The 27,937-nt window shown below is 37.4% G+C and overlaps 1 protein-coding gene across 4 annotated transcripts in view; it reads right to left on the reverse strand.

Moving 5' to 3' along the window:
- Positions 1-1,708: 1,708 nt before the first annotated feature.
- LOC128227353 (asparagine--tRNA ligase, cytoplasmic-like) overlaps positions 1,709-27,937 on the reverse strand; it is a 33,501-nt gene continuing 7,272 nt past the window's right edge. Inside the window, exons 1-16 of one of the 4 annotated variants that reach the window (XR_008259801.1) lie at positions 20,548-20,748; positions 16,263-16,345; positions 15,520-15,588; positions 15,056-15,148; positions 13,824-13,913; positions 10,039-10,188; positions 9,456-9,542; positions 8,477-8,620; positions 8,133-8,288; positions 7,575-7,696; positions 7,154-7,289; positions 6,492-6,605; positions 5,914-6,045; positions 3,641-3,772; positions 2,711-3,030; positions 1,709-2,658 (exon numbers count right to left, since the gene is read on the reverse strand). Coding sequence is in view for 3 of the 4 variants with exons in the window: in XM_052937797.1 (XP_052793757.1) it covers positions 2,899-3,030; positions 3,641-3,772; positions 5,914-6,045; positions 6,492-6,605; positions 7,154-7,289; positions 7,575-7,696; positions 8,133-8,288; positions 8,477-8,620; positions 9,456-9,542; positions 10,039-10,188; positions 13,824-13,913; positions 15,056-15,148; positions 15,520-15,588; positions 16,263-16,345; positions 20,548-20,587 (1,680 nt within the window). In the remaining variant the exon portion in view is untranslated. Of the gene's footprint in view, positions 3,031-3,640; positions 3,773-5,913; positions 6,046-6,491; positions 6,606-7,153; positions 7,290-7,574; positions 7,697-8,132; positions 8,289-8,476; positions 8,621-9,455; positions 9,543-10,038; positions 10,189-13,823; positions 13,914-15,055; positions 15,149-15,519; positions 15,589-16,262; positions 16,346-18,878; positions 18,917-20,547; positions 20,749-27,937 lie in introns of those variants that run through there. The other 3 variants (XM_052937797.1, XM_052937799.1, XM_052937798.1) reach the window with 3 other exon arrangements.

The raw sequence follows: 27,937 nt of genomic DNA on the forward strand, positions 1-27,937 counted from the left end.
TATTGAGCTCTGTTAGTACATCTACTATAAGCTATTTAACTGAGCTCTATTATCACTTCTGCTACCAGCTATTTAACTGAGCTCTATTATCACATCTGCTGCCAGCTATTTAACTGAGCTCTATTATCACATCTGCTGCCAGCTATTTAACTGAGCTCTATTATCACATCTGCTGCCAGCTATTTAACTGAGCTCTATTATCACATCTGCTGCCAGCTATTTAACTGAGCTCTATTATCACATCTGCTGCCAGCTATTTAACTGAGCTCTATTATCACATCTGCTGCCAGCTATTTAACTGAGCTCTATCATGACATTTTCTGTCAGATATTTATCTAAGCTCTGTTCTGACATCTGCTGACAGCTATTAAACTGAGCTGATTTAATACATCTACTGTCAACAAGTTAACTGAGCTATATAATACATCTTCTGCCAGCTATTTAACTGAGCTCTATTATTACATCTACTGCAAGCCATTTAACTGAGCTCTTTTATGACAACTTCTGCCAGCTATTTATTTAAGCTCTGTTATTACATCTACTGCCAGCTATTTATCTGAGCTCTATTACGACATCTACTGCCAGCTATTTAAGTGAGCTATTATGAAAATTTCTGTCAGCCATTTAACTGTGGGCTATGTTCTGACATCTACTGTCAGCTATTTAACTGAGCTCTATGATTACATCTTCTGCCAGCTATTTAACTGACCCTTATGATTACACCTACTCAGTACTGTCAGCTATTTAACTGAGCTCAATGATAACATCTACTGCCAGCCATTTAACTGAGCCCTGTTATGACATCTTCAGTCAACTATTTATCTCACTTGTTATGACATATTATGCCACTTAACTGAGCTCTACCGGTATTCTGACATCTTTTGTCAGCTACTTAACTGTGGTCTGATATTACATCTTCTGTCAGCTATTTAACTGAGCTATATTATGACATCTTTTGCCAGATTTTGACTGAGCTAATTGCAGGCTTCAACTGTTATCATTTATACTCAAAACACACAAAAAAACAAGTGAAATAAATTGAAACCCATTGAAATTCATATACAGTTTATAATATAAAACAATGTACATGTATTGAGGACTGCAAGGATTCCTACAAATGTAGAATGATGTAATGCTGATGTCATTCCTTTAAGGAAAAAACGTTCAATTAGTCCAATAAACATAAATAGACCAATAACTAGCTCAATCTGATGTCAGGTGTCCCCTTCCCACTGGCTGTCCTTCAAGCGCCCGCGCACCTGCAAATTAAAGGCATTTTGGCCAATATGTGGTATCTTAGCTGAACCTTGATAAAAATAGCATTTTAAGCATGAATTGTGCAGATCTACCCATATTGAACACATTTCCAAGTGTTTGCACTCAACTTCTCATCAAATGTTCTGATGACTCAATTTTTGCCAAAACAGGAAGCGAAAGTTCTTAAAACCAGGAAATGACATAACTAAATAAACAAAATATCAACTAAGGGCTATTCCAATTAAACATAAAACACCCAGGCGGTAGACACTCTTAAATTATTCCACCCACCCTTCAGAAGCAAATTTACCCTTTTGAGGTCCAAATTAGCAAAAAAACACACTCACCCTTGCACTATTTAAATAATTGCTTTCCCCCTGGGGGATAGCCCTAAATAAGATATACTGTGAAATATTACACCAATGTCTTCCATGAAAAAGATGACAGAAAAGCCAGTAATTGTGTTTATTCAATGATAAAATACATGCCATTGTCATATCATATTTGTGATAAATTAAGAACAGAACAACCAACTTAATAAATACAATTTTTTTACACTTCATTATTTAAGTCTTTAATCTTGGTGTTATTATGACTGGTTGGCAAAAAACAATAACAAGAGTGGAAATGAGATTCAATGACATTGCAATCAAATTTTCCTTCAAAAAAACTAAAGCAGTGTTTGTAAACTAGCTATAATTCATGACTTCTTATTAAAATTAAAATTAAAATTCTTCATACATGTTCAATTATACTTACCCACTGAGCTTTCCGTATTAATGTTTGAACAGTTAGAAATAAGCTTTATTTGCCTTAAAACCTGTGTTACTGTGATTTGAGTTAGTTTCTATTACGTAGATATTATGATTCTTGTCATATATCACATGACCCTTAATTAGTCTTATCTTAACATATGTGCATTAGTTAATAACTACAAATTGCAAAGCCATCAATGATTAAAGATCCAAAGTTTATCCACACATACTCAGATTATCAATAAATCAATATTTTAAATGGTAAAGATCCAAAGTTTATCCACACATACTCAGATTATCAATAAATCAATATTTTAAATGGTAAAGATCCAAAGTTTATCAACACAAGCTCAGATTATCAATAAATCAATATTTTAAATGGTAAAGATCCAAAGTTTATCCACACAAGCTCAGATTATAAATAAATCAATATTTTAAATGGTAAAGATCCAAAGTTTATCCACACATACTCAGATTATCAATAAATCAATATTTTAAATGGTAAAGATCCAAAGTTTATCCACACAAGCTCAGATTATCAATAAATCAATATTTTAAATGGTAAAGATCCAAAGTTTATCCACACAAGCTCAGATTATCAATAAATCAATATTTTAAATGGCAAAGATCCAAAGTTTATCCACACCTACTCAGATAATCAATATTTTAAAAAGTAAATATCCTAAGTTTATCCACACAAGCTCAGATTATCAATAAATCAATATTTTAAATGGTAAAGATCCAAAGTTTATCCACACATAATCAACTCATTAATAAATCAATGATTCTAATACAAAAGGTACAATGTTTATCCACACACACACTCTGATTATCTGTCATTGATAACAGTTCGCACTTGCTGTGTAGCTGTATTGCAGGAAAGTTTTCACGGCCTGCATCTATCAACGAAGCGGGGATAGAGGCAGACCTCACGGATGTGGTAGCGGTTCAGTATCCAGCACAGGAAGCGCTCCAGACCCAGGCCATAACCCCCGTGTGGGCACGTGCCATACTTACGCTGGAACACAAGTATTCCAATATAATATTACTGGCTTAAATATTGCCTTTAAAAATCAAAGGTAGAAAACAGACCATTCTAATTACAATGAAGAAAACAAATAATTGAATTATCGGAATTTATCTGTACAATTCAATTTCAAATCAATCTAGAGTGAATAACTTCATGTTTAATTCCTGAAAAACAACTTTAGATTTTTGTAAACATATCAGGTTAAGAAGAAACAACTTCCATATCTATGATAAACAAAGGATATATTTAGTCATTTTAAAAATTAGGATGATATAACACCTAATATTTCAATATTTTTTTTGTTTCAGACTTGATCAGTTTTGTAATTATCTTATGTAACCTTAAAATACACAGTTGAGTTACTCTAGTAGTCTTAAGGTAGTACTTGTCTCCAGTAGAGTAGGCCAGAAACAATCCTAGTGCTACTTCTGTAATTAATTATACACAACCTGGAAATTGTTCATTTTGGCGGTCATTTTTTCATTACTCTTTAGTTTTGGGCTCTTTTTGATAGGTTTGAAAAATATGCCCAGGCAAAATTAAAACAATATACATTACATTGTTTCTTAACGTGGCTTAGATATTTCAGAGGGCATACCTGGTCTGTGTACCAGTAGTAGTTTGTGGGGTCTATCCCTTCTCGCTTGAACCCCTCCATGAGCTCCTCGTACTGCCAGATCCTCATCGACCCACCAATTATCTCCCCTACGCTCGGCATCAACAGGTCAACCTGGGCATACACATGAACAGTGGACATTGGAAAAAACAAACACATGAACAGTGGACATGAGGATATACATACACATGAACAGTGGACATTAGAAACTACATACACATGAACAATGGACATTAGAAACTACATACACATGAACAGTGGACATTAGAAACTACATACACATGAACAGTGAACATTAGAAACTACACATACATAAACAGTGGACAATAGACACTACATACACATGAACAGTGGACATTAGATACTACATATACAAGAACAGTGGACATTGAAAATACATACACATGAACAGTGGACATTAGAAATTACATACACATGAACAGTGGACATTAGAAACTACATACACATGAACAGTGGACATAAGAAACTATTAGAAACTACATACACATGAACAGTGGACATAAGAAACTAGATACACATGTACAGTGGACATAAGAAACTATTAGAAAGTACATACACATGAACAGTGGACATTAGAAACTACATACATATGAACAGTGGACATTAGAAACTACATACACATGAACAGTGGACATTAGAAACTACATACACATGAACAGTGGACATTAGAAACTACATACATATGAACAGTGGACATTAGAAACTACATACATATGAACAGTGGACATTAGAAACTACATACACATGAACAGTGGACATAAGAAACTACATACACATGAACAGTGGACATTAGAAACTACATACACATGAACAGTGGACATAAGAAACTACATACACATGTACAGTGGACATGAGAAACTATTAGAAAGTACATACACATGAACAGTGGACATTAGAAACAACATACACATGAACAGTGGACATAAGAAACTACATACACATGAACAGTGGACATAAGAAACTACATACACATGTACAGTGGACATAAGAAACTATTAGAAACTACATACATATGAACAGTGGACATTAGAAACTACATACACATGAACAGTGGACATTAGAAACTACATACACATGAACAGTGGACATTAGAAACTACATACACATGAACAGTGGACATTAGAAACTACATACATATGAACAGTGGACATTAGAAACTACATACATATGAACAGTGGACATTAGAAACTACATACACATGAACAGTGGACATTAGAAACTACATACACATGAACAGTGGACATTAGAAACTACATACACATGAACAGTGGACATGAGAAGCTACATACACATGAACAGTGGACATTAGAAACTACATACATATGAAAAGTGGACATTGAAAATACAAACACATAAACAGTGGACATTAGAAACTACATACACATGAACAGTGGACATTAGAAACTACATACATATGAACAGTGGACATTAGAAACTACATACACATGAACAGTGGACATTAGAAACTACATACACATGAACAGTGGACATTAGAAACTACATACACATGAACAGTGGACATTAGAAACTACATACACATGAACAGTGGACATTAGAAACTACATACATATGAAAAGTGGACATTGAAAATACAAACACATAAACAGTGGACATTAGAAACTACATACACATGAACAGTGGACATTAGACACTACATACACATGAACAGTGGACATTAGAAACTACATACATATGAACAGTGGACATTGAAAATACAAACACATGAACAGTGGACATTAGAAACTACATACATATGAACAGTGGACATTGAAAATACATAGACATGAACAGTGGACATTAGAAACTATTAGAAACTACATACATATGAACAGTGGACATTAGAAACTACATACACATGAACAGTGGACATTAGAAACTACATACACATGAACAGTGGACATTAGAAACTACATACATATGAACAGTGGACATTGAAAATACAAACACATGAACAGTGGACATTAGAAACTACATACATATGAACAGTGGACATTGAAAATACATAGACATGAACAGTGGACATTGAAAATACATAGACATGAACAGTGAACATCAGAAAATACATACACATGGACAGTGGACATTAGAAACTACATACACATAAACAGTGGACATTAGTTATCTGTTTAGAAATGGCATGTTTCCTTAAAGATACAAAACAATTGTCATTTTAAAGGACACATTAGAAACCATTATCTGAAGTGTTTCACTGGAAGCCAGAGCTGTTTACTTACGGACTCTGTGAGTCTGCGGTCGTCCTCACAACGGAGCATGTAGAAGGATTTGATCTCTGTTGGGAACTTGCACAGCAGGATGGGCTCCCCGATTTGGTCCGTCATCTTACGTTCCGGGGCTTCTGGGATATCCTGGTGCATGAGATATAATACAGTCAATAGTTGTTAACATAGAAGCCATATATCTCAATAATTCAATATGTTACTGAACACTGACTGTGTTTGAAGTAACTTTTTAGCTGAATCAATTCAGATTTTATTAAAAAAATAAATACTTATATAAAAATTAACCAGGTTGAAAGTTATAAACATAAAATTGAATAATAAACATTGCTATATGTGTATTTCTTAACTTAATGCGTTTAATCATCAATATAGGAAAGTAATTTACAGAGCTAAGATGGAAAGGATTTTACCGATATTTAATGATGGTATTTCATCTGTTTGAAAACATTGAAGAGCATATATTTATGGTTTTGTTCCGAGGTTGGTTTTCATTTTAAAATAGAATTGGAGGAGAGCAAAATGTTTACAGAAATTGACACTAACATAACGTGATTGTACAATCAAATACTCACATCACCAAATTCATAAAATGATCCATCATCTTTTGTTATATTGTTCTTTTTCAAATATTCCAAAGCCTCTGTATAAGCCATTCTTTTGAAAGGTCTCTTCGGGGCTTTAAAATCCTGAAAAGGACAGACAAAATGTTGATAATTATCAAAATGGTATGCACCATAAGAAAATATAGTTTAAACATTTTTACATTGATTTGGAAGAATGTTATGTTGACTAATGCTAAATCATTCTTGTTGGCTCAAAATTGTGGTCTTGGGTGTGGGGGTAAACCGCAGTACCCAAACAAAACCCATTTGTCTAGCTTGATGACCACAAACTTGCTCACATGCACCTTGCATGACCGATCCGGTAAGAAGTGAGTGTGTAAATCACTGGGTAAACTAGGCAACAAAAGATCCTCAATTTCTGTTTCAACTACAACTTGAACTTCAATTTCAATTTGCTACAAAATCTTGAATGTCAAATTGCTATGAGGACACTATGACGTAATCTTAACATCATATCTTTAATCTGTGACTGTAGCATTGGAATGAAACACATGGGGAAATTCATTTAGCCTTTGCAGGAACACAATGAGTATAATGTGGAAGTTGAGATATCTTAGAAAAGTAATGTAACTGAATTTAAAGTGCCTGTGTGTATAAATCTGGCTACATACAGGGTTGAGCTCATACACAATGTTGGCATACGGAGACTTGAGGACACGGTCTACGACGTCACAAACAAGGTCTTCCAGGCGCTCTAGCAGGTTATCAAATGAGATAAATGAGCACTCTCCCTCTATGTGGGTGTACCTACATACAATAACAAACATTTAGCATTTGTAGAATCATCAAGGCTTTTTTCAGTTTCTAAATTGTCCAAATTCAAATGTTAACTCATTGATAGAAACAATACAGAAAGCAGTGAATAACTTTTCTTATAGTTGTACAAGTAAGACGTTTAATAAATACAATACTTATTAAAAAAGTTTTTAAGAAACTGAGATTTTTTCCAACCACATACAATACTGGATGGATGATTTGAGCATACAATGTACATTATCATACTGAAGAAGTTAAGTGTCTTAGTTAACCTACTCTGACAGATGTCTACGTGTGCGCGAGGTTTCTGCTCTGTAAGAGCTAGCTATACAGAACACATCCCCCATGGCTGGTATGGCGGTCTCCAGGTAAAGTTGGGACGACTGGGTTAGGTAAGCCTACAAAAACACAGTATACCATCTTAACACAGTATACCATCTTAACACAGTATACTATCTTAACACAGTACACGATCTTAACACAGTATACCATCATAACACAGTATACCATCATAACACAGTATACCATCTTAACACAGTATACCATCATAACACAGTATACCATCATAACACAGTATACCATCATAACACAGTATACCATCTTAACACAGTATAGAACAGGTCTCATTCTTTGAAGTCATTAATTGTATGTCATGTACAGAAACACTTCATAATGCACTTTCTTAAATCAGGATTTTTGTCTGATACATTTTGCTTTAAATAGAAAGTGGGACGGGGTCTCATATCATTTCAACTAACAAACAGAAACTTTGGTATAACCAAAGAAGCTATATCTGTTAACCAATAGTTGAAATAAATGACTCTGTGCTCATACCTCTTCCCCGAAGTACGGGAGTTTAAAGAGCGTAGACCCCCCTTCCACCTGTGTTTGCACCAGGGTGGGTGGGGTAACCTCATAGTATCCTCTGTCAAAGTAGTGCTCACGGAAACAGTGCATCACAACTGACCGCATCTTCAACACCTTTGTTGTCTGCAATTAAAAGGAGTGCAGGTTATAATACAAATATTATCATTTTTCTCTATTTTATGACATAAAAGTGAAATGATAATGGTAAACTGGACACATCATATGAAAATTAGTTACAAAATACATACATGTAGCATGTAGTTAAATGACAAAATTATATATTAAGAGATTATTCAATATATTGTACTCACGTTTTCTCCGCGGATCATCATGTGCCTATTGTCTAGCTGTACGTCTACATGGGCCTCCTCGTTCAGCAGGTTGTCAGCACCCCCTGGAGGTGAGGACCCAACCAGCTCCCAGTAGTCCACCTTCATCTCGTGCCCTTCTGGTGCCTAGACAGTGGAAACTTCCATTTATACTAAAGCTATCACGGGAGTAGTTATTACCCATGGCCCTCGCAAAGCACTTGACACAGGTTTTTTTAGTTGATTCAGGCAAATATCAAAATGATAAACATTCAAAATGATAAACATTCAAAATGATAAACATTCAAAATGATAAACATGAGAAATGATAAACATGAGAAATGATAAACTTGAGATGTTTTATGATTATTTTACAGAAATTTATTCCTATTTGCCAGAATGTCAATGCAAAACATAACTCTAAAACAAGGAAGGGCTTGATTTATAGAAATAATTAAATTAAACAGCAAATGATTATTAACAACTTGGCTTCAACTGACAACCAGGAATCAGAGTGGTATCTTTAAAACTGGGCACCAAACTATTAGATGAGTAGGCAGTGTCATGAAAAATAAAATTGGGAACTACTACTAACTAACATCATGGTGGTAATGTGTACCAAATATCAGAGTAATACCTCTACAAGGATGGAAGAAGAGAACTGCAATATTATAAAGTCCAATACAGCTACAAGTGTAAAAAACATGTTCAAAGGAACGTATCTCTAGATTGCGTAGGCAGTTGTCACATAGAATATCAGGAAAATCATAGGACATTTATAATATATACCAATATTATGTGGATTCACCAGGCTTCAAATTCAACATTATTTCCAGCGGTTCCATGATATAACTAGCATATCTGCCCAACTGATACCTTGTTATCTCTTGAAATCAACTCTTGTTTGATCATGTTTATGTTTTTGTGTAAGACTTTTACAGACAGCTTTGAAGCTGACTGCTTGTCGAAAGTTAGTACATACTGTTTTTCCTTCTGGGACCACGTTTATCTCGCCAAACAGACACACAGCAGCCTCGGTGGACAGGGTGAGGGCATCGTACGATTGGCACTAGAAATATATCACATATAGATATGTTACATTTATAAGCATTTAATGCAGAATTGCACAAATAAACCTTTCATCAATGACAAATACACATGTACACTGTTTGAAATGGAATTCTTTCTTTAAGTACAGTTTTCTGAAAAAATCTTTGCAAAAAAAATATCATATTTACTTTCCTCTTGTGTTTTGTCAGGGGAAAACTTGTCGTTAATATTGTATGCAAGGGGTAATGTTGCCATTGGTTACATTAAATTGCATCCTGATTTGGATAATCATTTGACCTATGGTAAATAATGTTACAATTTTTTTTTTCTTTTATACCTACGTGTATTGTTTTCTTTTCCGATAAATTATCAGGTGCAGTGTTGATCCTGATATAATTATTTAAAAATTTAACTTTTTTTCATGCTACATTGAATTTGCGATCATTTTTTTTTTAATCACAGAACACACTCATCCAAAAAAACAAGTGATGGTAACAGTGTGTATATGCACGTACCAATATATCTGAAAGCACACACTGCAGGAAGCCTGTGCCATCACGGAGCACGAGGAACATGAGGTTCTTCCCCTGTCGTCGCAGTCGGTGAACCCAGCCATACACCTTCACACGCACACTGCGTGTCTTCACACCAGCACGAATCTTGATCTGCAAGATACATAGAGTCACCTCTGACCATAAGTGAAGCATGTCACTAAAAAGCACTGAAATTAAGCCTCAGTGGCTGTAAAACCTTTACAGAGTAGAAGCCTGTTTGGGCATGTACAGACAGGGAATGGGGGGGGGGGGACTTTCCTGTTTAAGTAAGGGGTAAGGGGCAGAGTCTGATACCTGTTACCTGATAGTTAGGACTGTTGGGGTCTCATACATGTTAAGGCAGGTCCGGTTCTCACAATTGTTAAGACAGGCCGGCATCTCTCACCTTTTAAGGCATGTCAGGCTCTCATACCCAATAAGGCTAGTCAAAGTCGCATACCTGTTAAAGCAGGTCTGGGTCTCACACATGTTAAGGCAGGTCGGGGTCGCACACATGTTAACACAGGACGGGGTCTCACAGCTGTTAAGACAGGGCGAGGTCTCTTTCCTGTTTGGGTGTGGACAGGGCAATGTCTCAATCCTGTTTGAGTGAAGACAGGGCGAGGTCTCATACCTGGTTAGGTGAAGACAGGGCATTATCTCATACCTGTTAAGGTAAAGACAGGGCGAGGTGTCAAACCTGTTTGGATATTGGCAGGGCAAGATCTCATTACTGTTTATGTGAAGACAGGGTGATGTCTCATACCTGTTAAGGTGAAGACAGGCTACGGTCTTATACCTGTTAAGGTGAAGACAGGGCGAGGTCTCATACCTGCTAAGGTGAAGACAAAGCGAGGTATCATACCTGTTTAGGTGAAGACAGGGCGAGGTCTCATACCTGTTTAGGTGAAGACAGGGCAAGGACTCAAACCTGTTGAGGTGAAGACAGGGCAAGGACTCAAACCTGTTGAGGTGAAGACAGGGCTAGGTCTCAAACCTGTTAAGGTGAAGACAGGGTGAGGTCTCATACCTGTTTGGGTGAAGACAGGGCGAGGTCTTATACCTGTTGAGGTAAAGACAGGGTGAGGTCTCATACCTGTTTGGGTGAAGACAGGGTGAGGTCTTATACCTGTTGAGGTGAAGACAGGGTGAGGTCTCATACCTGTTTGGGTGAAGACAGGGTGAGGTCTCATACCTGTTAAGGTGAAGACAGGGCGAGGTCTTATACCTGTTAAGGTGAAGACAGGCTACGGTCTCATACCTGTTAAGGTGAAGACAGGGCGAGGTCTCATACCTGTTGAGGTGAAGACAGGGTGAGGTCTCATACCTGTTGAGGTGAAGACAGGGCGAGGTCTCATACCTGTTTAGGTGAAGACAGGGCGAGGTCTCATGCCTGTTTGGGTGAAGACAGGGCGAGGTCTCATACCTGTTGAGGTGAAGACAGGGTGAGGTCTCATACCTGTTTGGGTGAAGACAGGGCGAGGTCTTATACCTGTTTAGGTGAAGACAGGGCAAGGACTCAAACCTGTTGAGGTGAAGACAGGGCTAGGTCTCATACCTGCTAAGGTGAAGACAAAGCGAGGTCTCATACCTGTTTAGGTGAAGACAGGGCAAGGACTCAAACCTGCTAAGGTGAAGACAGGGCGAGGTCTCATACCTGTTGAGGTGAAGACAGGGCAAGGACTCAAACCTGTTGAGGTGAAGACAGGACGAGGACTCAAACCTGTTTAGGTGAAGACAGGGCAAGGACTCAAACCTGTTGAGGTGAAGACAGGGTGAGGTCTTATACCTGTTGAGGTGAAGACAGGGTGAGGTCTCATACCTGTTTGGGTGAAGACAGGGTGAGGTGTCATACCTGTTAAGGTGAAGACAGGGCGAGGTCTTATACCTGTTAAGGTGAAGACAGGCTACGGTCTCATACCTGTTAAGGTGAAGACAGGGCGAGGTCTCATACCTGTTGAGGTGAAGACAGGGTGAGGTCTCATACCTGTTGAGGTGAAGACAGGGAGAGGTCTCATACCTGTTTAGGTGAAGACAGGGCGAGGTCTCATGCCTGTTTGGGTGAAGACAGGGCGAGGTCTCATACCTGTTGAGGTGAAGACAGGGTGAGGTCTCATACCTGTTTGGGTGAAGACAGGGCGAGGTCTTATACCTGTTTAGGTGAAGACAGGGCAAGGACTCAAACCTGTTGAGGTGAAGACAGGGCTAGGTCTCATACCTGCTAAGGTGAAGACAAAGCGAGGTCTCATACCTGTTTAGGTGAAGACAGGGCAAGGACTCAAACCTGCTAAGGTGAAGACAGGGCGAGGTCTCATACCTGTTGAGGTGAAGACAGGGCAAGGACTCAAACCTGTTGAGGTGAAGACAGGGCGAGGACTCAAACCTGTTTAGGTGAAGACAGGGCAAGGACTCAAACCTGTTGAGGTGAAGACAGGGCGAGGACTCAAACCTGTTAAGGTGAAGACAAAGCGAGGTCTCATACCTGTTTGGGTGAAGACAGGGCGAGGTCTTATACCTGTTTAGGTGAAGACAGGGCAAGGACTCAAACCTGTTGAGGTGAAGACAGGGCGAGGTCTCATACCTGTTGAGGTGAAGACAAAGCGAGGTCTCATACCTGTTTGGGTGAAGACAGGGCGAGGTCTTATACCTGTTAAGGTGAAGACAAAGCGAGGTCTCATACCTGTTGAGGTGAAGACAGGGCGAGGTCTCATACCTGCTAAGGTGAAGACAAAGCGAGGTCTCATACCTGTTTAGGTGAAGACAGGGCAAGGACTCAAACCTGTTGAGGTGAAGACAGGGCTAGGTCTCATACCTGTTGAGAAGAAGACAGGGTGAGGTCTCACACCTGTTCGGTTGAAGACAGGGCGAGGTCTCATGCCTGTTGAGGTGAAGACAGGGTGAGGTCTCATACCTGTTTGGTTGAAGACAGGGCGAGGTCTCATGCCTGTTTGGGTGAAGACAGGGTGAGGTCTCATACCTGTTTGGGTGAAGACAGGGCTAGGTCTCATACCTGTTGAGGTGAAGACAGGGTGAGGTCTCATACCTGTTTGGTTGAAGACAGGGCGAGGTCTCATGCCTGTTTGGGTGAAGACAGGGTGAGGTCTCATACCTGTTTGGGTGAAGACAGGGCTAGGTCTCATACCTGTTAAGGTGAAGACAGGGCGAGGTCTCATACCTGTTTAGGTGAAGACAGGGCGAGGTCTCATACCTGTTTGGGTGAAGACAGGGCGAGGTCTCATACCTGTTAAGGTAAAGACAGAGCGAGGTATCATACCTGTTAAGGTGAAGACAGGGTGAGGTCTCATACCTGTTTAGGTGAAGACAAGGCGAGATCTCATATCTGTTTGGATGAAGACTGGGCGAGGTATCATACCTGTTAAGGTGAAGACAGGGTGAGGTCTCATACCTGTTTAGGTGAAGACAGGGCGAGGTCTCATATCCGTTTAGGTGAAGACAGGGCGAGGTCTCATATCTGTTTAGGTGAAGACAGGGCGAGGTCTCATTCCTGTTTGGTTGAAGACAGGGCGAGGGCTCATGCCTGTTTGGGTGAAGACAGGGCGATGTCTCATACCTGTTTGGGTGAAGACAGGGCGAGGTTTCATACCTGTTTGGGTGAAGACAGTGCGAGGTCTTATTCCTGTTTGGGTGAAGACAGGGCAAGGTCTCATACCTGTTTGGGTGAAGACAGGGCGAGGTCCCATACATGTTTCGGTAGGGCAGGCAAGGTGTCATTTCTGTATGGGTATTTGCAGGGTGAGAAATCATACCTGTTTGGGTGTGGGCAGAGCAGGGTCTTGGGTCAGCACCACTTTCCTGGCCTCCTCCAAGTTCTTCTCGCGACGCTCAGCATCCTCATCCTGTAAAACAATGTTGTTGAGATACATTTACAAGAACACATTGAATTAAAATGTCCTTACCTAATACAACAATGACAAGAAGGAAAAGGGGCTTTCAAGTTTAGCATGATTATTTTCCTTAATGAGAAAGAACCTGTCCCTTAATGAGGAAAAATATGTCCCTTTATGAGTAAGAACCTGTCTCTATATGAGTAAGAACCTGTCCCTTCATTAAGGTAGAACCTGTCCCTTTATGAGTAAGAACCTGTCCCTTCATTAAGGTAGAACCTGTCCCTTCATTAAGGTAGAACCTGTCCCTTTATGAGGAAGAACCTGTCCCTTTATGAGTAAGAACCTGTCCCTTTATGAGTAAGAACCTGTCCCTTTATGAGTAAGAACCTGTCCCTTTATGAGTAAGAACCTGTCCCGTCATGACAAAAAACCTGTCCCTTCATGACAAAAAACCTGCCCCGTCATGACAAAAAACTGGTCCCGTCATGACAAAAAACCTGCCCCTTCATGACAAAAAAACCTGCCCCGTCATGACAAAAAAACCTGCCCCGTCATGACAAAAAAACTGGTCTCGTCATGACAAAAAACCTGCCCCGTCATGACAAAAAACCTGCCCCGTCATGACAAAAAACCTGCCCCGTCATGACAAAAAACCTGCCCCGTCATGACAAAAAACTGGTCCGTCATGAGGAAGAACCTGTCCCTTTATGAGGAAGATTCTGTCCCTTCATGACAAAGAAGAATCTGTCCTTTTTTGCTAAACCTTCTCTTAAATTTCTGGCTTATACACTACCAAAGACATAACTCAAATGGAAAAGGATACAATGATAAACGTCAGATCTGCATAATAGAAAATATGGCTACAAACTTTAAATTTTTCACAGTCACCACTATTTCTTCACAGCCCATCATACTTTTGAAAAACGTACCATATAATGTGTATAAAACGATGGACAGAAACAACACCAGCAGTACACAAAACATACCTCAATTACCAATAATGAGTTACATTATTTTGAAATAACTTAAATTAATCAATAAGACCAAAATAAAACTTATCCCAAATAATTGGTGATGGCCAATTGGCTATTGGAAATTATTGTTAACAAAACTCTGCTGATATTAATGAAGCACAATAATTCAGTATATACATCTCTCTTGGCCTTGTCAGCAGCCTTGTTTGCCTCACTCTGCCAGATCTTCTTCTGCTTCTTCATCTGAGCCTTCGCTAGCGGCTCATATTTCTGCATGTAAACAACAAAACAGTTGTAAACAGGTTCAAGTACTTTAAAATATAGCAATACCTCCAACTATGTGGAAATGACTCACACCATATTGTTCCAAAGGTGATAAACTGGTTGAAATTGTCACAGTTTTGGTATTCTTATGTGCTAAAATAAACTTCACACAAATCCGCAAATAGTCCGATGGATAATTTGGTAAAATATTATTCATTAAAAAAATAATGAAATTTATCAACTGCTTGATTTTAATCTTTAAATATTCTACATGAACTGTTATTTCAATATTATCTAAATTCAAGGAAGTCTAATAGATTTTTTCTCAAACAATAAACATATCATTATTTAAAATATATCGGGCAGATGCTTTATACCTTGCCTTCCTCCTTGCCGTCCACAAAGATGTTCGGCAAAGGCTCCTTGCCATCAGTCTGCCGCAATGCCTGCAACATACACACAGACATTCACCAATTTGCTGCAAACAGTTCATTATTTATGGATCTATATCACACTTGTTCATCAGGACTGTCAAGTTTATGATACTTTTAACTTCATTTTTAACATCGCTGACAGACTGATTTTGACACTGGTACTACAGTTTGCAAGTGAAATTAGCATTTCAAGTATTTGTTGAATGATCGTAAATATAAGTCCAACAAAATTTGACAAGTGAATTTCAAATCAAATGCACCATCACAAGCTGATCGCCTCCTGACATTATGGACAGAGCTTTGACATATACTTTGACATATACTTTGACATATCATCAGGAACCAGCTATTAAAGAGGCGGGCTCATACCCCTGTGAAGCATACATACTCGTACAGCAGGCAATGGTTTTACAGAAACTGACTGATTAATTCAAACTTTTAGATAATGCTCACAATGATGGCACAGTTACAAATGAATGTCTTTGAAGAGACGAAATCTTACTTTCTGAAACTGCTTTTGGGGGAGTACAAATTGACTGTGTTTTCATTGCAAAATGACAATGTGAATGTGATTTATTCAAGTTGGCTTTGCTAAGTTTGCTATAGAGCCATTGAAAAATATACTCTATAATAGAACTGCTTAAACATTTGTTTTTATGTTTCACCACAAATAACAAGTATCTTACCTCCAGCACGGACTTGAAAGGCTTTTCAGCCGTGCCATCTCCGGTCTCATCTGAACCCAGTTTCTCTGAGGTGTAAACCTCTCCTGAAAATAGTAAATAAATATACCTAACTTAAAGTTATTTAATGTTATGGCTGAAATTTTAAGTCTTATAGCATTACATACATGTATGTTTTTAAAACAGGAAATGACCATTATTCATGAGCCAAAATATATTTTTTTATGTAACAAAAACGAGCATTGAGAGATTTTGTTTTTATTTAATTCCCTCGTTATGTCAGGTTTGAATGTACACAAGAGTGTTTTACAATGGTGTCAAAGTAAACATTGCACCTACGAAATTAAAGAAGTTTAAAACAAGATAATATGCAGTTTTCTGCATTGAAGCAGGTATTTGTGGTTGATCTGGATTTTAAGGCTCAAATTTGATACAGTATTTCCGTTTCAGATGGTTTGTGATGAAACTAGCCTGCTGAATTGAATCAGACTTATGTTCTGTAAGCCTTCCAGACAAAAAATAACATGAAATCCAATAGCCAAGAAATCTAGTCTACTATAGACTATACCGGTTCTTGTTGAGGAGCATGCATTTCTACTCTGCTTTTTTTCCATATAAATTAAGTTTAGATTAAATGTCGCAATTTTGTCATGCAAATATTGCTGAAGATTCAGTCCTCTATCCAATTTACGAAAAAGCTGTCTTGTTTGGTTAGTTCATATTTTAATCTTATTTTGTTTTTAAATTAAAAAATATATATATTTATTTATAAGGGGTATGTTTTAAAAGTGGCCAGTACGAAGTTTAGTTTGATTTAGTTTGATTTACCTTTATATTTTTTGTATATCATTTATATAATTAAATGAGATTTGTTCATGGGTAAAACAGATGATTGTAGTAAACAAAGATTGTACAGGCCAATTTTCAATAAATCAGCTGAAATAACAAAAAGAAGTAGACAAAACATATATAAAAGATCTTTTTAGACTTTTTCTTGCTCATAAGGCTCCACGCTGTCTTTGACTCAACACGTTCAAGGCCCAATTCTAGTTGCGCTTATAACTTGAGTATACAGGACACCAATTTCATAACGGCTAGTACTCAACCAGAACTTTCAACATGTATACCCGAAGAACACCTGTAGATTCTCTATTGTGAGGACACCTAAGTTTGTTGAAAAAAAAACTCTTTGTGTAAAACACTGGTACAATGTATAGCCGAAATTTGTGTTTCAGTGGTATTGGTTCGGAAGAAAAGGAAAGTGACACATATTGTATGTATAGAACACTTATGATGTAAAATAAATCATACTGTCTTTTTTGTGCATGCTGATCAAACCAAGATATTGATGTTTTCTAAAGCTTTGGCCTGTTGCAGCTGTTTCCACAAATATACAACACAGGAAGAAAACTGACAATTGAATGAAATATGCATGGACCGAAATGACAGCTGATTTGTCACTGACATTAGATGCCATTGAGGCAGTTTTAAGATTAGGACCAATCAAAGTGTGTGTTATGACCATGACCTTTGACTCTATGACCTCAAAATCCATAGGAGTCATAAGCTGGTCACCAAAAACCTAAATGTCAAGTTTGAGGGCCATGGGTGCAGGTATTGACAAGTTATCACACAGACAAGCTTTTTTCGTTCAAGGTCACTGTGACCATGGCCTTTGACCCGATGACCCCTAAAATTATAAGGGGTCATCTACAGGTCAGATGCAACTCCAAGTCAAGTTTGAGGGCCATAGGTACAGGCATTGTCGAGTTATCAATCAAAACATTTTTGCATTCAAGGTCACTGTAAACTTTACATTTGACCCAATGACTCCTTAAGTCAATACGGGTCACCTACTGGTCAGGCCCAACTTCCATGTCAAGTTTGATGATCATAATTCAGGCATTGTTGAGATATCACTGGGAGAATATTTGTTGACCTTTTTGCATCAAAGGTTACTGTGACCTTGACCTTGGCCCAATGACCCCTAAAGTCAAGATTCAGGTCCAACCTTCATGTCATGTTTGATGACCATAGGTCCAGGAATTGTCGAGTTTGCTTTCTTCTTTGAAAGGGGGCCTTAAAACAACATGCTTACTATCAGAAAGGATTACTTTCAGATTAATTGAGAAAATAGATTAAACATAATAAATATTCTTCATTCCTTCCATTACCCAAATTGTCAGACCTGTTGGATCATGATGGGTAATAAAAGTGTCACTTTTTCTAAGTTCTTAAATAAACATGCTTGAGGTTCTTTTCTTTTTCCCTTTTATTATTATTGCAATCAATAAAAAGTTTATTTTTTCCCATGTTCTGAGTGGTACTTAAATAATTTTCCGAAAATGGCGGTATGCAAGTATGTAGACATGCCCCTACATGTAAGGCATGCACATGCAGAAGACGTCCTTGTCTCAAAGATATTTTAGTCATGTTGATTTCCAAAAAAAATCAAGGTCACCTTACCTTATTATTTCTTTTATTTAAAATTGGCAAAAGTTGGAAGAAGAACAATATCCAGTAATTATGTTACAAGGTACAACCAAAGAAAATCCACCTTTCATGTAATTATTACTATACACTTTGCACGAAATATCCATGAAATAAATATCAAATTACCATCAAGTTTTGTTTTCATTGTTTTTATGACAATGGATAAGTTGTGCAATGCACCAAAACAAAAACACACAGCCTATCCTTTATCAATTCTTGGTATTTCAACGAAATATGGTCAATAAGCTTATTACTTGTCATCAAATCAACATTTCAGAAAGAACTATATTACTTCCTTATCGGAGATCTTCACAGACAGCATTTTAAGACATCTAAAGTTAACCTGGGAGGAAAAGTGTGCCCCTATAAGGCTTGAAGAGGGCTTCTAAAAGTTTGGGACCTCAATTGGACCTCGCAACTTAATGCTTTCACGGATTAACAATGACAAATGTATTTATCTTTAAAACCGTTTTAAACCAGCAATGGTTCTTTATTATAATTTAAATTTAACAGTTTGGTAATCAACAAACGGATATATCATGTAATGATCGACGACGACATTGCATATTGCCATGTGAAATTATGGACAGATTTTAACACTTAATCAGGATAGCTGCAAGCACATAATTAACACATAATTTGTTTATTTGTGTCTTCTGCGACCTACCAATACACTTGATTGGACCAATTGCAAGTGTCTACTAATTAACATATAGGATATAGAGTGATCAGCATAGCGGAAAAAGCAGCTGGTCCCATTGGTCTGATGGTAACTTAGACTGTGATATCATATTATCATGCTCTTCTCATGTATGTAAATAAAATGTAACCGCCAGGAGTAAAGGCGATGAACTTGAATGTTTGTGCTAATGAACTATTGAATTAAATAAACTAAACTAAGACACTTTTATGACCTATTCGGGGTAGTTTCGAATGTGTGAATGACCCATCAATGTTTGTGTATTACAATTTTTACTGACTAAGTCGTTTTGGACTGAAGTTATAAAAAAAATGAAAAAATGTCCAGACCGGCAAATTGCCGGTTTATAGAAGCCCTTGGCTTGAACCTACAACCGTTGGTACACTATGACAGCGCTCTAACCAACTAAGCTTACCGGGCAAGTGGTTCTTACCCATACACACTCACTCCTCCATTATAACCCTTTCAGGCTAATCAAGGCATTCTTGCCTTTAACTTCAGACATCAGTACCATAAAGTAAACATGAGAGGAAAAGGTCGCCCAGTGTTGGGCTCGAACCCAGAACCACCACTACACTAACACAGTGTTCTAACCAATTGAGCTAACCTGACAGCAGGTTCTTACCCCCACACACACTACATATCTAGGAAGACATTTTTTATATATTCGGCATAATTATTAATTTCATGAGAAATAAGTGGTTCCAAAAACTAATACAGTATTTGAAATTAGACTTTTGGATGAACAAGCCTGAATTCTTATACTTTTGCTTGGCATCAAATTTTTGAACAAGCCCTGCTATATAAAATTCAGAATTTGAGCAAGCCCGAAACATATTTTACCAGTGCAGGGCTAGTGGGCTTGTGTTAATTTCGACCACTGCTAATAGTTCAAACTGTAGATATAGGCAAATTGTCTGCTACACCAGCTGAATTGTTTTATTGCAGACAGTGAAAAATCAATGTCACTTGTACAAGTTTATCAATAATGTTGCAGATCTCTGTTATATAGCCATTATAGGATCTCTGGTTTTAAGTAGCACTTTATAGAGTTAGAGCAGAGCTCGAGTCTAATAATTTTAAATAAAAACTTACCAAAACTCATCTCTGCTAATTCTTCCGAAACTTGAGCCATTCCTATATATTAATACTAGGTAAGTGATCTAATGTTAGCTGTTACGACTATTTTATATTCTCCCATATAGAGTTACGTCATTTTCTGAAATTGGCTATGCCTGCAAGTATGTAGACACACAGGTAATGCATGCACATTCAGAAGAACATCAGGCTTGTCTTAACAGATATTTTTATCTGCTACTAATAAAAAAAATCAAGGTCACCTTTTTGTTTAAAATTGGCCTTAGTTCAGAATTGCAATAAATATGTTACATGCACTCTGATTGGCTCTTGCAATAATTCAACAAATGAAAATCTTTCTTTCATCTGATCAATATACATTTGGCACTCAATAGCCATAAAAAAATCTTTGATTGTTTGCACAATATCTGTAGACAGGGGATATGCTGTTTACTGTACGAAAACAAAACCACACAGCCAATCCCTTATCTATTCTTGGTAATTCAAAAAAATAAAATAATATCACCATTTCAGAAAGAATTACATCATTTTCTTATTAGAGGTCTTTTCAGACACGTTTTAAGATATCTAAGGTAAAACCTGGGAGGAAAAGTGCACCAAATATTGGGCTTTAACCCACAACTGCCAAAACAAAAGCTGTCACAGAGACAGCGCGCTCGACTATTCCGCCGGTTTTCAATGTAAGGATTGAAAAGTTTTGGCGAAACATGCATGGATCACTCAGTTAGATTAGATTTCAATATTTTGCCTGGAACCACATTTATGTTTATATCTCAGCACACCATGTATTGCATTAACGAGAATTTCTAAGTCTAATAATAAAGGGCCATTATTTGCAAAATACAGTTATCTAACTTGGTTATTCAATTAGGTTGGGTGGTTGAATACCATTGTATAAAGTCTCAATGCAATACATCAAATAGTTGCTGAGATATTATCCTATGTGTGCTAACATGCAAGACCTTAACCAGAATTTCTAAGTCGCATAATAAAGGGGCAAAAATTATATATTATTAAAGATAGAGTTATGCCCTCATGCTAAAACCCGGTTACCGGGATTTTATGCTAAAACCCGATCACCGGGAATCAAAAATAGCCGGACAGTCGGACTGATTTCTGTTCAGAAATCGTCGGACTGGATCAAAATTTGCCGGTCATGTCCGTCGGTCCGACGGCTTTCGGGAAGTCTGGACTATACCACGTGATAAAAACGCCATATATGCTACATCGAAAGGCAACATTTTTCATAAACATGAAGGCTTAAAACAAAGATAACTATTCTTTTAGTACACCATTTTAAATGAAACAAAGGGCATTCTATGCCACTTTAAGAGCACCACCTTTGTTTTATTACCAGAGTTTGATAAGGTGAGTAGTTTCATCAAACACTTTGACATACCTGTTTTCAAAATAATGTTTTGACAGTGCTCTGTCAGACGGCCGTAGTTTCAAAAGGTTTGTCAATGTGTTTTAAGAAACTAAACTCTCAATCAAGCTCTGGTAAAAGAACAAAGGTAGATTCTGTAAGCAGCATAGACTGCGCTATGTTTCTTTTAAAATGGTTAAGAAATAGTGAATTATCATTGTTTAAAGTCTTCATTCAAAGCAAAATGTTGCCTTCCAACGTAGCATTTATGACGCAATTTATCACATGGTATACACACTGTTAACTGTAAATTTTCCCAATTTCACCATATTTCGCGATGCAAATTTTCCCAAAATATATAGGGCCTTTTCCAAACATGGGCAGAAAAAGTTCTGTGAGCTAACCAGGCGGCTGATTCTAACCCACACACCTCATTCCTTCCCTATTACCCATTCATACCAATCAAAACACTCTTGCCTTTAACTTCTGACATCAGTAAATTAAAGTGACACTCTTATTCAAAATCAATACTTACACATGTATAACAAACATCATTTTTTACTCATACATCTTTAACTATTTACTAAATAATGCATTTATGGAAAATATTAATTACTGATAACAAATAACCGTTTATTTAATAGCAGAAAGCGCAAAAATATTAATTGATTGGTGAATGCTAAAAGATTTACTGTGGTCTACTATAGTCTCATAAGGTAGAAATACCGTGTTTTATGCTCATTTCTTTCAAATTAAACTCTGTATCCTTCATAATAACCCTTGTTTTCGACATTTATTAATCCTTTTTGGAATATTAAAACAACAGTATTAATTGTGGTAAATCTTATTTGGGAGTAAGAGTGCATCTTTAAAACTGGGAAAAAAGTACAAAGTGGGTTGGTCCCGAACCTATGACCACAGGAACACCAGAGGTCGAAATTAGCACAAGACCGCAAGCCCTACAATGGTTAAATGCTTTCTGGGCCTGCTCAAATTCTGGATTTTATATAGCAGGGGTTTTTAATAATTTGATGTCAAGCAATAATACAAGAACTCAGACTTGTTCATTCAAAAGTCTAATTTCCATGACTCATCACTAGTCCAAATAATTGTATGTTGACAGATTTTTTTTTATGATTTTTGATATGGTAAATCCTTCATGTACAAATTGTTTTGTAAGAAAAGTGAGTAGTTATTCCGATCGGGATTCCGGGTTAAAGCATATCGCGTCTACATGGGTGAAAGTTGGGAAATTTTGAAAAACCTGAGATATTTTGCTGGGGGCCGCAGGGTGGGTCCAAGGCAAAGCCCTGGTAGGGGGCTCCTGAGATTTAAGAATTTTAAGCGTTTAAATTGCCATTCCAGAGTATGAATTAACTATGAAATAAAAATGAAGCCTGTCTTAAATAACTTTAATGTAAGGCTTGATTATATTTTCTAAACGATTAAAAAGAAAAATAATATTAATACAAGAAAATGGTACCATTAATGAATTTTATTCCTAAACTGATTCGTTTGGTAGGAAATGTATCAACAAGCATAAATTGTACATATAACTGTCATACATAGACACAATCATTAAACAAGAGATGTTGGTCAAACATTATGCCCCCCTGAGCACCATGTTGTCAGGGTTATATGGGCAATTGAATGAAATATGCATGGACCGAAATGACAGCTGATTTGTCACTGACATTGGATGCTGTTGAGGCAGTTTTAAGATTATGACCATTCATGTGAGGATAGAGTGTGTTATGACAATAACCTTTGACTCTATGACCTCAAAATCCATAGGAGTCATAAGCTGGCCACAAAAAATCTAAATGTAAAGTTTGAGGGCCATGGGTGCAGGCATTGACGAGTTATCACACAAACAAGCTTTTTTCGTTCAAGGTCACTGTAACCTTGACCTTTGACCCGATGACCCCTAAAATCATAAGGGGTCATCTTCAGGTCAGACACAACTCCAAGTCAAGTTTGAGGGCCATGGGTGCAGGCATTGTCCAATTATCACTTGAAACATTTTCGCATTCAAGGTCACTGTGAACTTGACCTTTGACCCAATGACTCCTAAAATCAATAAGGGTCATTTCCTGGTCAGGCCCAACTTACATGTCAAGTTTGATGATCATAGGTTCAGGCATTGTTGAGATATCACTGGGATAAGATTTGTTAACCTTTTTGCATTAAAGGTTACTGTGACCTTGACCTTGGGCCGATGACCCCCAAAGTCAAGAGGGGTCATCTTCTGGTCTGGCCCAACCTTCATGTCAAGTTTGATGACCATAGGTCCATGAATTGTCGAGTTTGCTTTCAAGGTCACTGTGACCTTGACCTTTGACTACTAAAATCAATAGGGGTCTGGTCATGCCCAACCTCAAAGTCAAGTTTGAGAGCCATGGGTGCAGGCATTGTCAAGGTATCACTCGGACAACCTTTTACCATTCAAGGTCACTGTGACCTTGACCTTTGGCCCAATGACCCCTAAAATCATAAGGGGTCAGCTACTGGGCAGGGCCAACCTCCAATTCGAGTATGAGGGTGCCAATGGGTGCAGGCATTGTTGAGTTATCACTCTGACAACCTTTTACCATTCAAGGTCACTGTGACCTTGACCTTTGGGCCGATGAGCCCCAAAATCAATACAGGTCATCTCCTGGTCAGGCCCAACTTCCATATCAAGTTTGATGACCATAGGTCTAGGCATTGTTGAGTTATTACTCGGATAAGCTTTAAAATTATTTTACCATTAAAGGTCACTGTGACCTTGACCTTTGACCCGATGAGCCCTTCAATCAATAGGGGTCATCTACTGGTCAGGCCCAACCTTCATGTCAAGTTTGATGACCATACGTCAAGGAATTGTTGAGTTATCACTTGGACAAGCTTTGGTCTACCGAGGGACCGACTGACATGTGCAAAGCAAAATACCCCTCTTCTTCGAAGGGGGGCATAATAAGAGTGAACCTATTATATACTTTTTGAAATTCAAGCAACATGTGAATCCTTTAAATTTTGATATGATAACATAACACATGAGTCACAAATACGTATACGCTAGAATTTCTTTATTTATTTATAATAATTAAGATTTGGACCAAACAAACTTGTACTATTTCAAACTGATGCTATCGTCAACACTCCTTTAACAACCATTAATCAACCAAGTCTGATTCTTTTCCACTTATTATGACTGTTGCTACCACTTTCATTTTTTTCTTTTCCTTTTAAGCACCGTCTGTTTGGCCAGTCAAGCACCGTCTGTTTGGCCAGTCAAGCACCGTCTGTTTGGCCAGTCAAGCACTGTCTGTTTGGCCAGTCAAGCACCGTCTGTTTGGCCAGTCAAGCACCGTCTGTTTGGCCAGTCAAGCAACCTTTTTTGCTGTTTCAGTTTTGAGTAGCTGCAGGAAAGCAGCAGCTTCTTTTTTTTCTAAAAATGCTCTGTTTCCACTGTAGGCATTTATACATGCACATTTCATCCTTGCATCAACCTTCATAGTGGTGTTTTTTTTCATTTTTCTTCCTAAGTTTTGTCTTTATGATGGCAACAGCCTCATAATTTTCAACTTTCAGGCATGCTCTGTCCTTCTTCTAATGTCATCCATGATGTTGAAGCTAGATTCAACCAATGGCCAGCTAAATATTGTCAACAATGACAAAGCCAGTCTTTTCAATGCTGGATATCTTGTTAGTTGAAGCTCTTAAGTTTGAAAACCTTTCCCCAGAACCCTTCATCCACATTTTTTTCTAATGCTTCTTGTCTTTTATCAGAGTTTTGGCAAAATACAACAGGTCTTCTGCAATACTGAATGATGAACAGTGTTCACTCATGATTGCCCTGACATTTGCAACCCGATCTTGGATAGACTTAGTCCTCTTTAATGCTTTGGAGGGCCCATGGAGAACCTAAAATTAGTAGTTTAGGAATGTTTTATTTTTCTTTACCAGATTAAATACACCTTTAAGACCTAGACTTTCACTACACAGAGCAATTGGCAGGAAATGGTTTTTAAAATGATTGCTGTTAGTGAAATGCAATGATTCAAAAATATTATTTTTTATAAGAAAATTGTATTCACCCTAACAACAAACTATAATAAATAAGTTTTATCTACCTGATTGTTTTTTACACATGATTTCTTCGCCAAATGATAACCATTGGCAGAGTGATTTCCTCATCTATCACCGTTTTTGTCAACCCAAGACAAACAGTCCCACTTTCACCTTTTTTTACTTCCTTTTCTAAGTCTTTTGTTTTAAAACCCGCTGGCAAAAACTTCATTTTTCAGAACTATTTTGATTGATCAACAATTGTCTGCACTGAATGACAATTGCTAATAAAAACAATGTCGGCCAATTTTTTTGTGCGGTCCTTAAGTAATAAAAGACACGCTATTTTATTGGAGGGCAAATTGAGTAAACAAATCAAAAGTATCCTTTCACATGAATGACATATAGGGTTTTCCTCGACCTCGTTTGTCGGAATTACGATTCGGCGATTCTCGATGAATGTGGTTGCATACTGAGTCTGTTTGGCCGTAGTCGAACAAAAAGATCGGCTATCTCCGTAAATGAAATAAAAACACACACTTGCTCAAGCGGCCAACTGGTGGATCGCAAAAATGGAGGTTGTGAAATCGAACTTATTGTTGACCTCTGCAAAATATGATCAAAATTTTGAGGAGAAGTTAGGTCATACCCCCTTAACCCCCTCTGAAAATCTCAAAAGATTTACACGATTTAGAAAAACGACCCCTCTGGATCAGGAAAATCCGGCATATGCCGAAAAACTTTCACCCATGCGTCTATAAAATATCATAACAAGAGCTGTCACAGAGACAGCGCACTCGACTATTCCGCCGCTTTTCAATGTAAGGATTGAAAAGTTTTGGCGAAACATGCATGGATCACTCAGTTAGATTAGATTTCAATGCAATGCATGGTGTGCTGAGATATAAACATTAATGTGGTTCCATGCAAAATATTAACGAGAATTCCTAAGTCTAATAATAAAGGGCCATTATTTGCAAAATACAGTTATCTAACTTGGTTATTCAATTAAGTTGGGTGGTTTAATACCATTGTATAAAGTCTCAATGCAATACATCAAATAGTTGCTGAGATATTATCCTATGTGTGCTAACATGCAAGACCTTAACCAGAATATCTAAGTCGCATAATAAAGGGGCAACAATTATATATTATAAAAGATAGAGTTATCTTACTTGATTAAATAGGAAGGTTAAATAGATGGGAGCCTGTGTGTAAATTTTCAATGCAATACATGACGTATTCGCTGAGGTATTGACTTAAAAGTGGTTACATGCAAAACCTTAACCAGAATTTCTATGTCGAATAAAAAGGGGCCATTATTTTAATTTAATGCAAACTGGAGTTATCTTACTTGGTTATTTAAGTAGATGGTTGAGTACCATTGTATAAAGTATCAATGCAATCCATCAAGTAATTGCTGAGATATTAACCTATGTGTGCTTACATGCAAAACCTTAACCAGAATTTCTTAGTCAAATAATAAAGGCCCATAATTTGCATTCTATTCAAAAAAGTGTTATCTGGGAATACATATCTAATGTTTCAATGCAATACATGATATATTTGCTGAGATATTGACTTAAATGTGGTAACATGCAAAACCTTAACCAGAATTTCTATGTCGAATAAAAAAGGGGCCATTATTATAATTTAATGCAAACTGGAGTTATCTTACTTGGTTATTTAAGTAGATGGTTGAGTACCATTGTATAAAGTATCAATGCAATCCATCAAGTAATTGCTGAGGTATTAACCTATGTGTGCTTACATGCAAAACCTTAACCAGAATTTCTTAGTCAAATAATAAAGGCCCATAATTTGCATTCTATTCAAAAAAGTGTTATCTGGGAATACATATCTAATGTTTCAATGCAATACATGATATATTTGCTGAGATATTGACTTAAATGTGGTAACATGCAAAACCTTAACCAGAATTTCTAAGTCAAATAATAGAGGCCCATAATT

Source organism: Mya arenaria, chromosome 3 (assembly GCF_026914265.1).
Source record: "Mya arenaria isolate MELC-2E11 chromosome 3, ASM2691426v1".
Classification (NCBI taxonomy): domain Eukaryota; kingdom Metazoa; phylum Mollusca; class Bivalvia; order Myida; family Myidae; genus Mya; species Mya arenaria.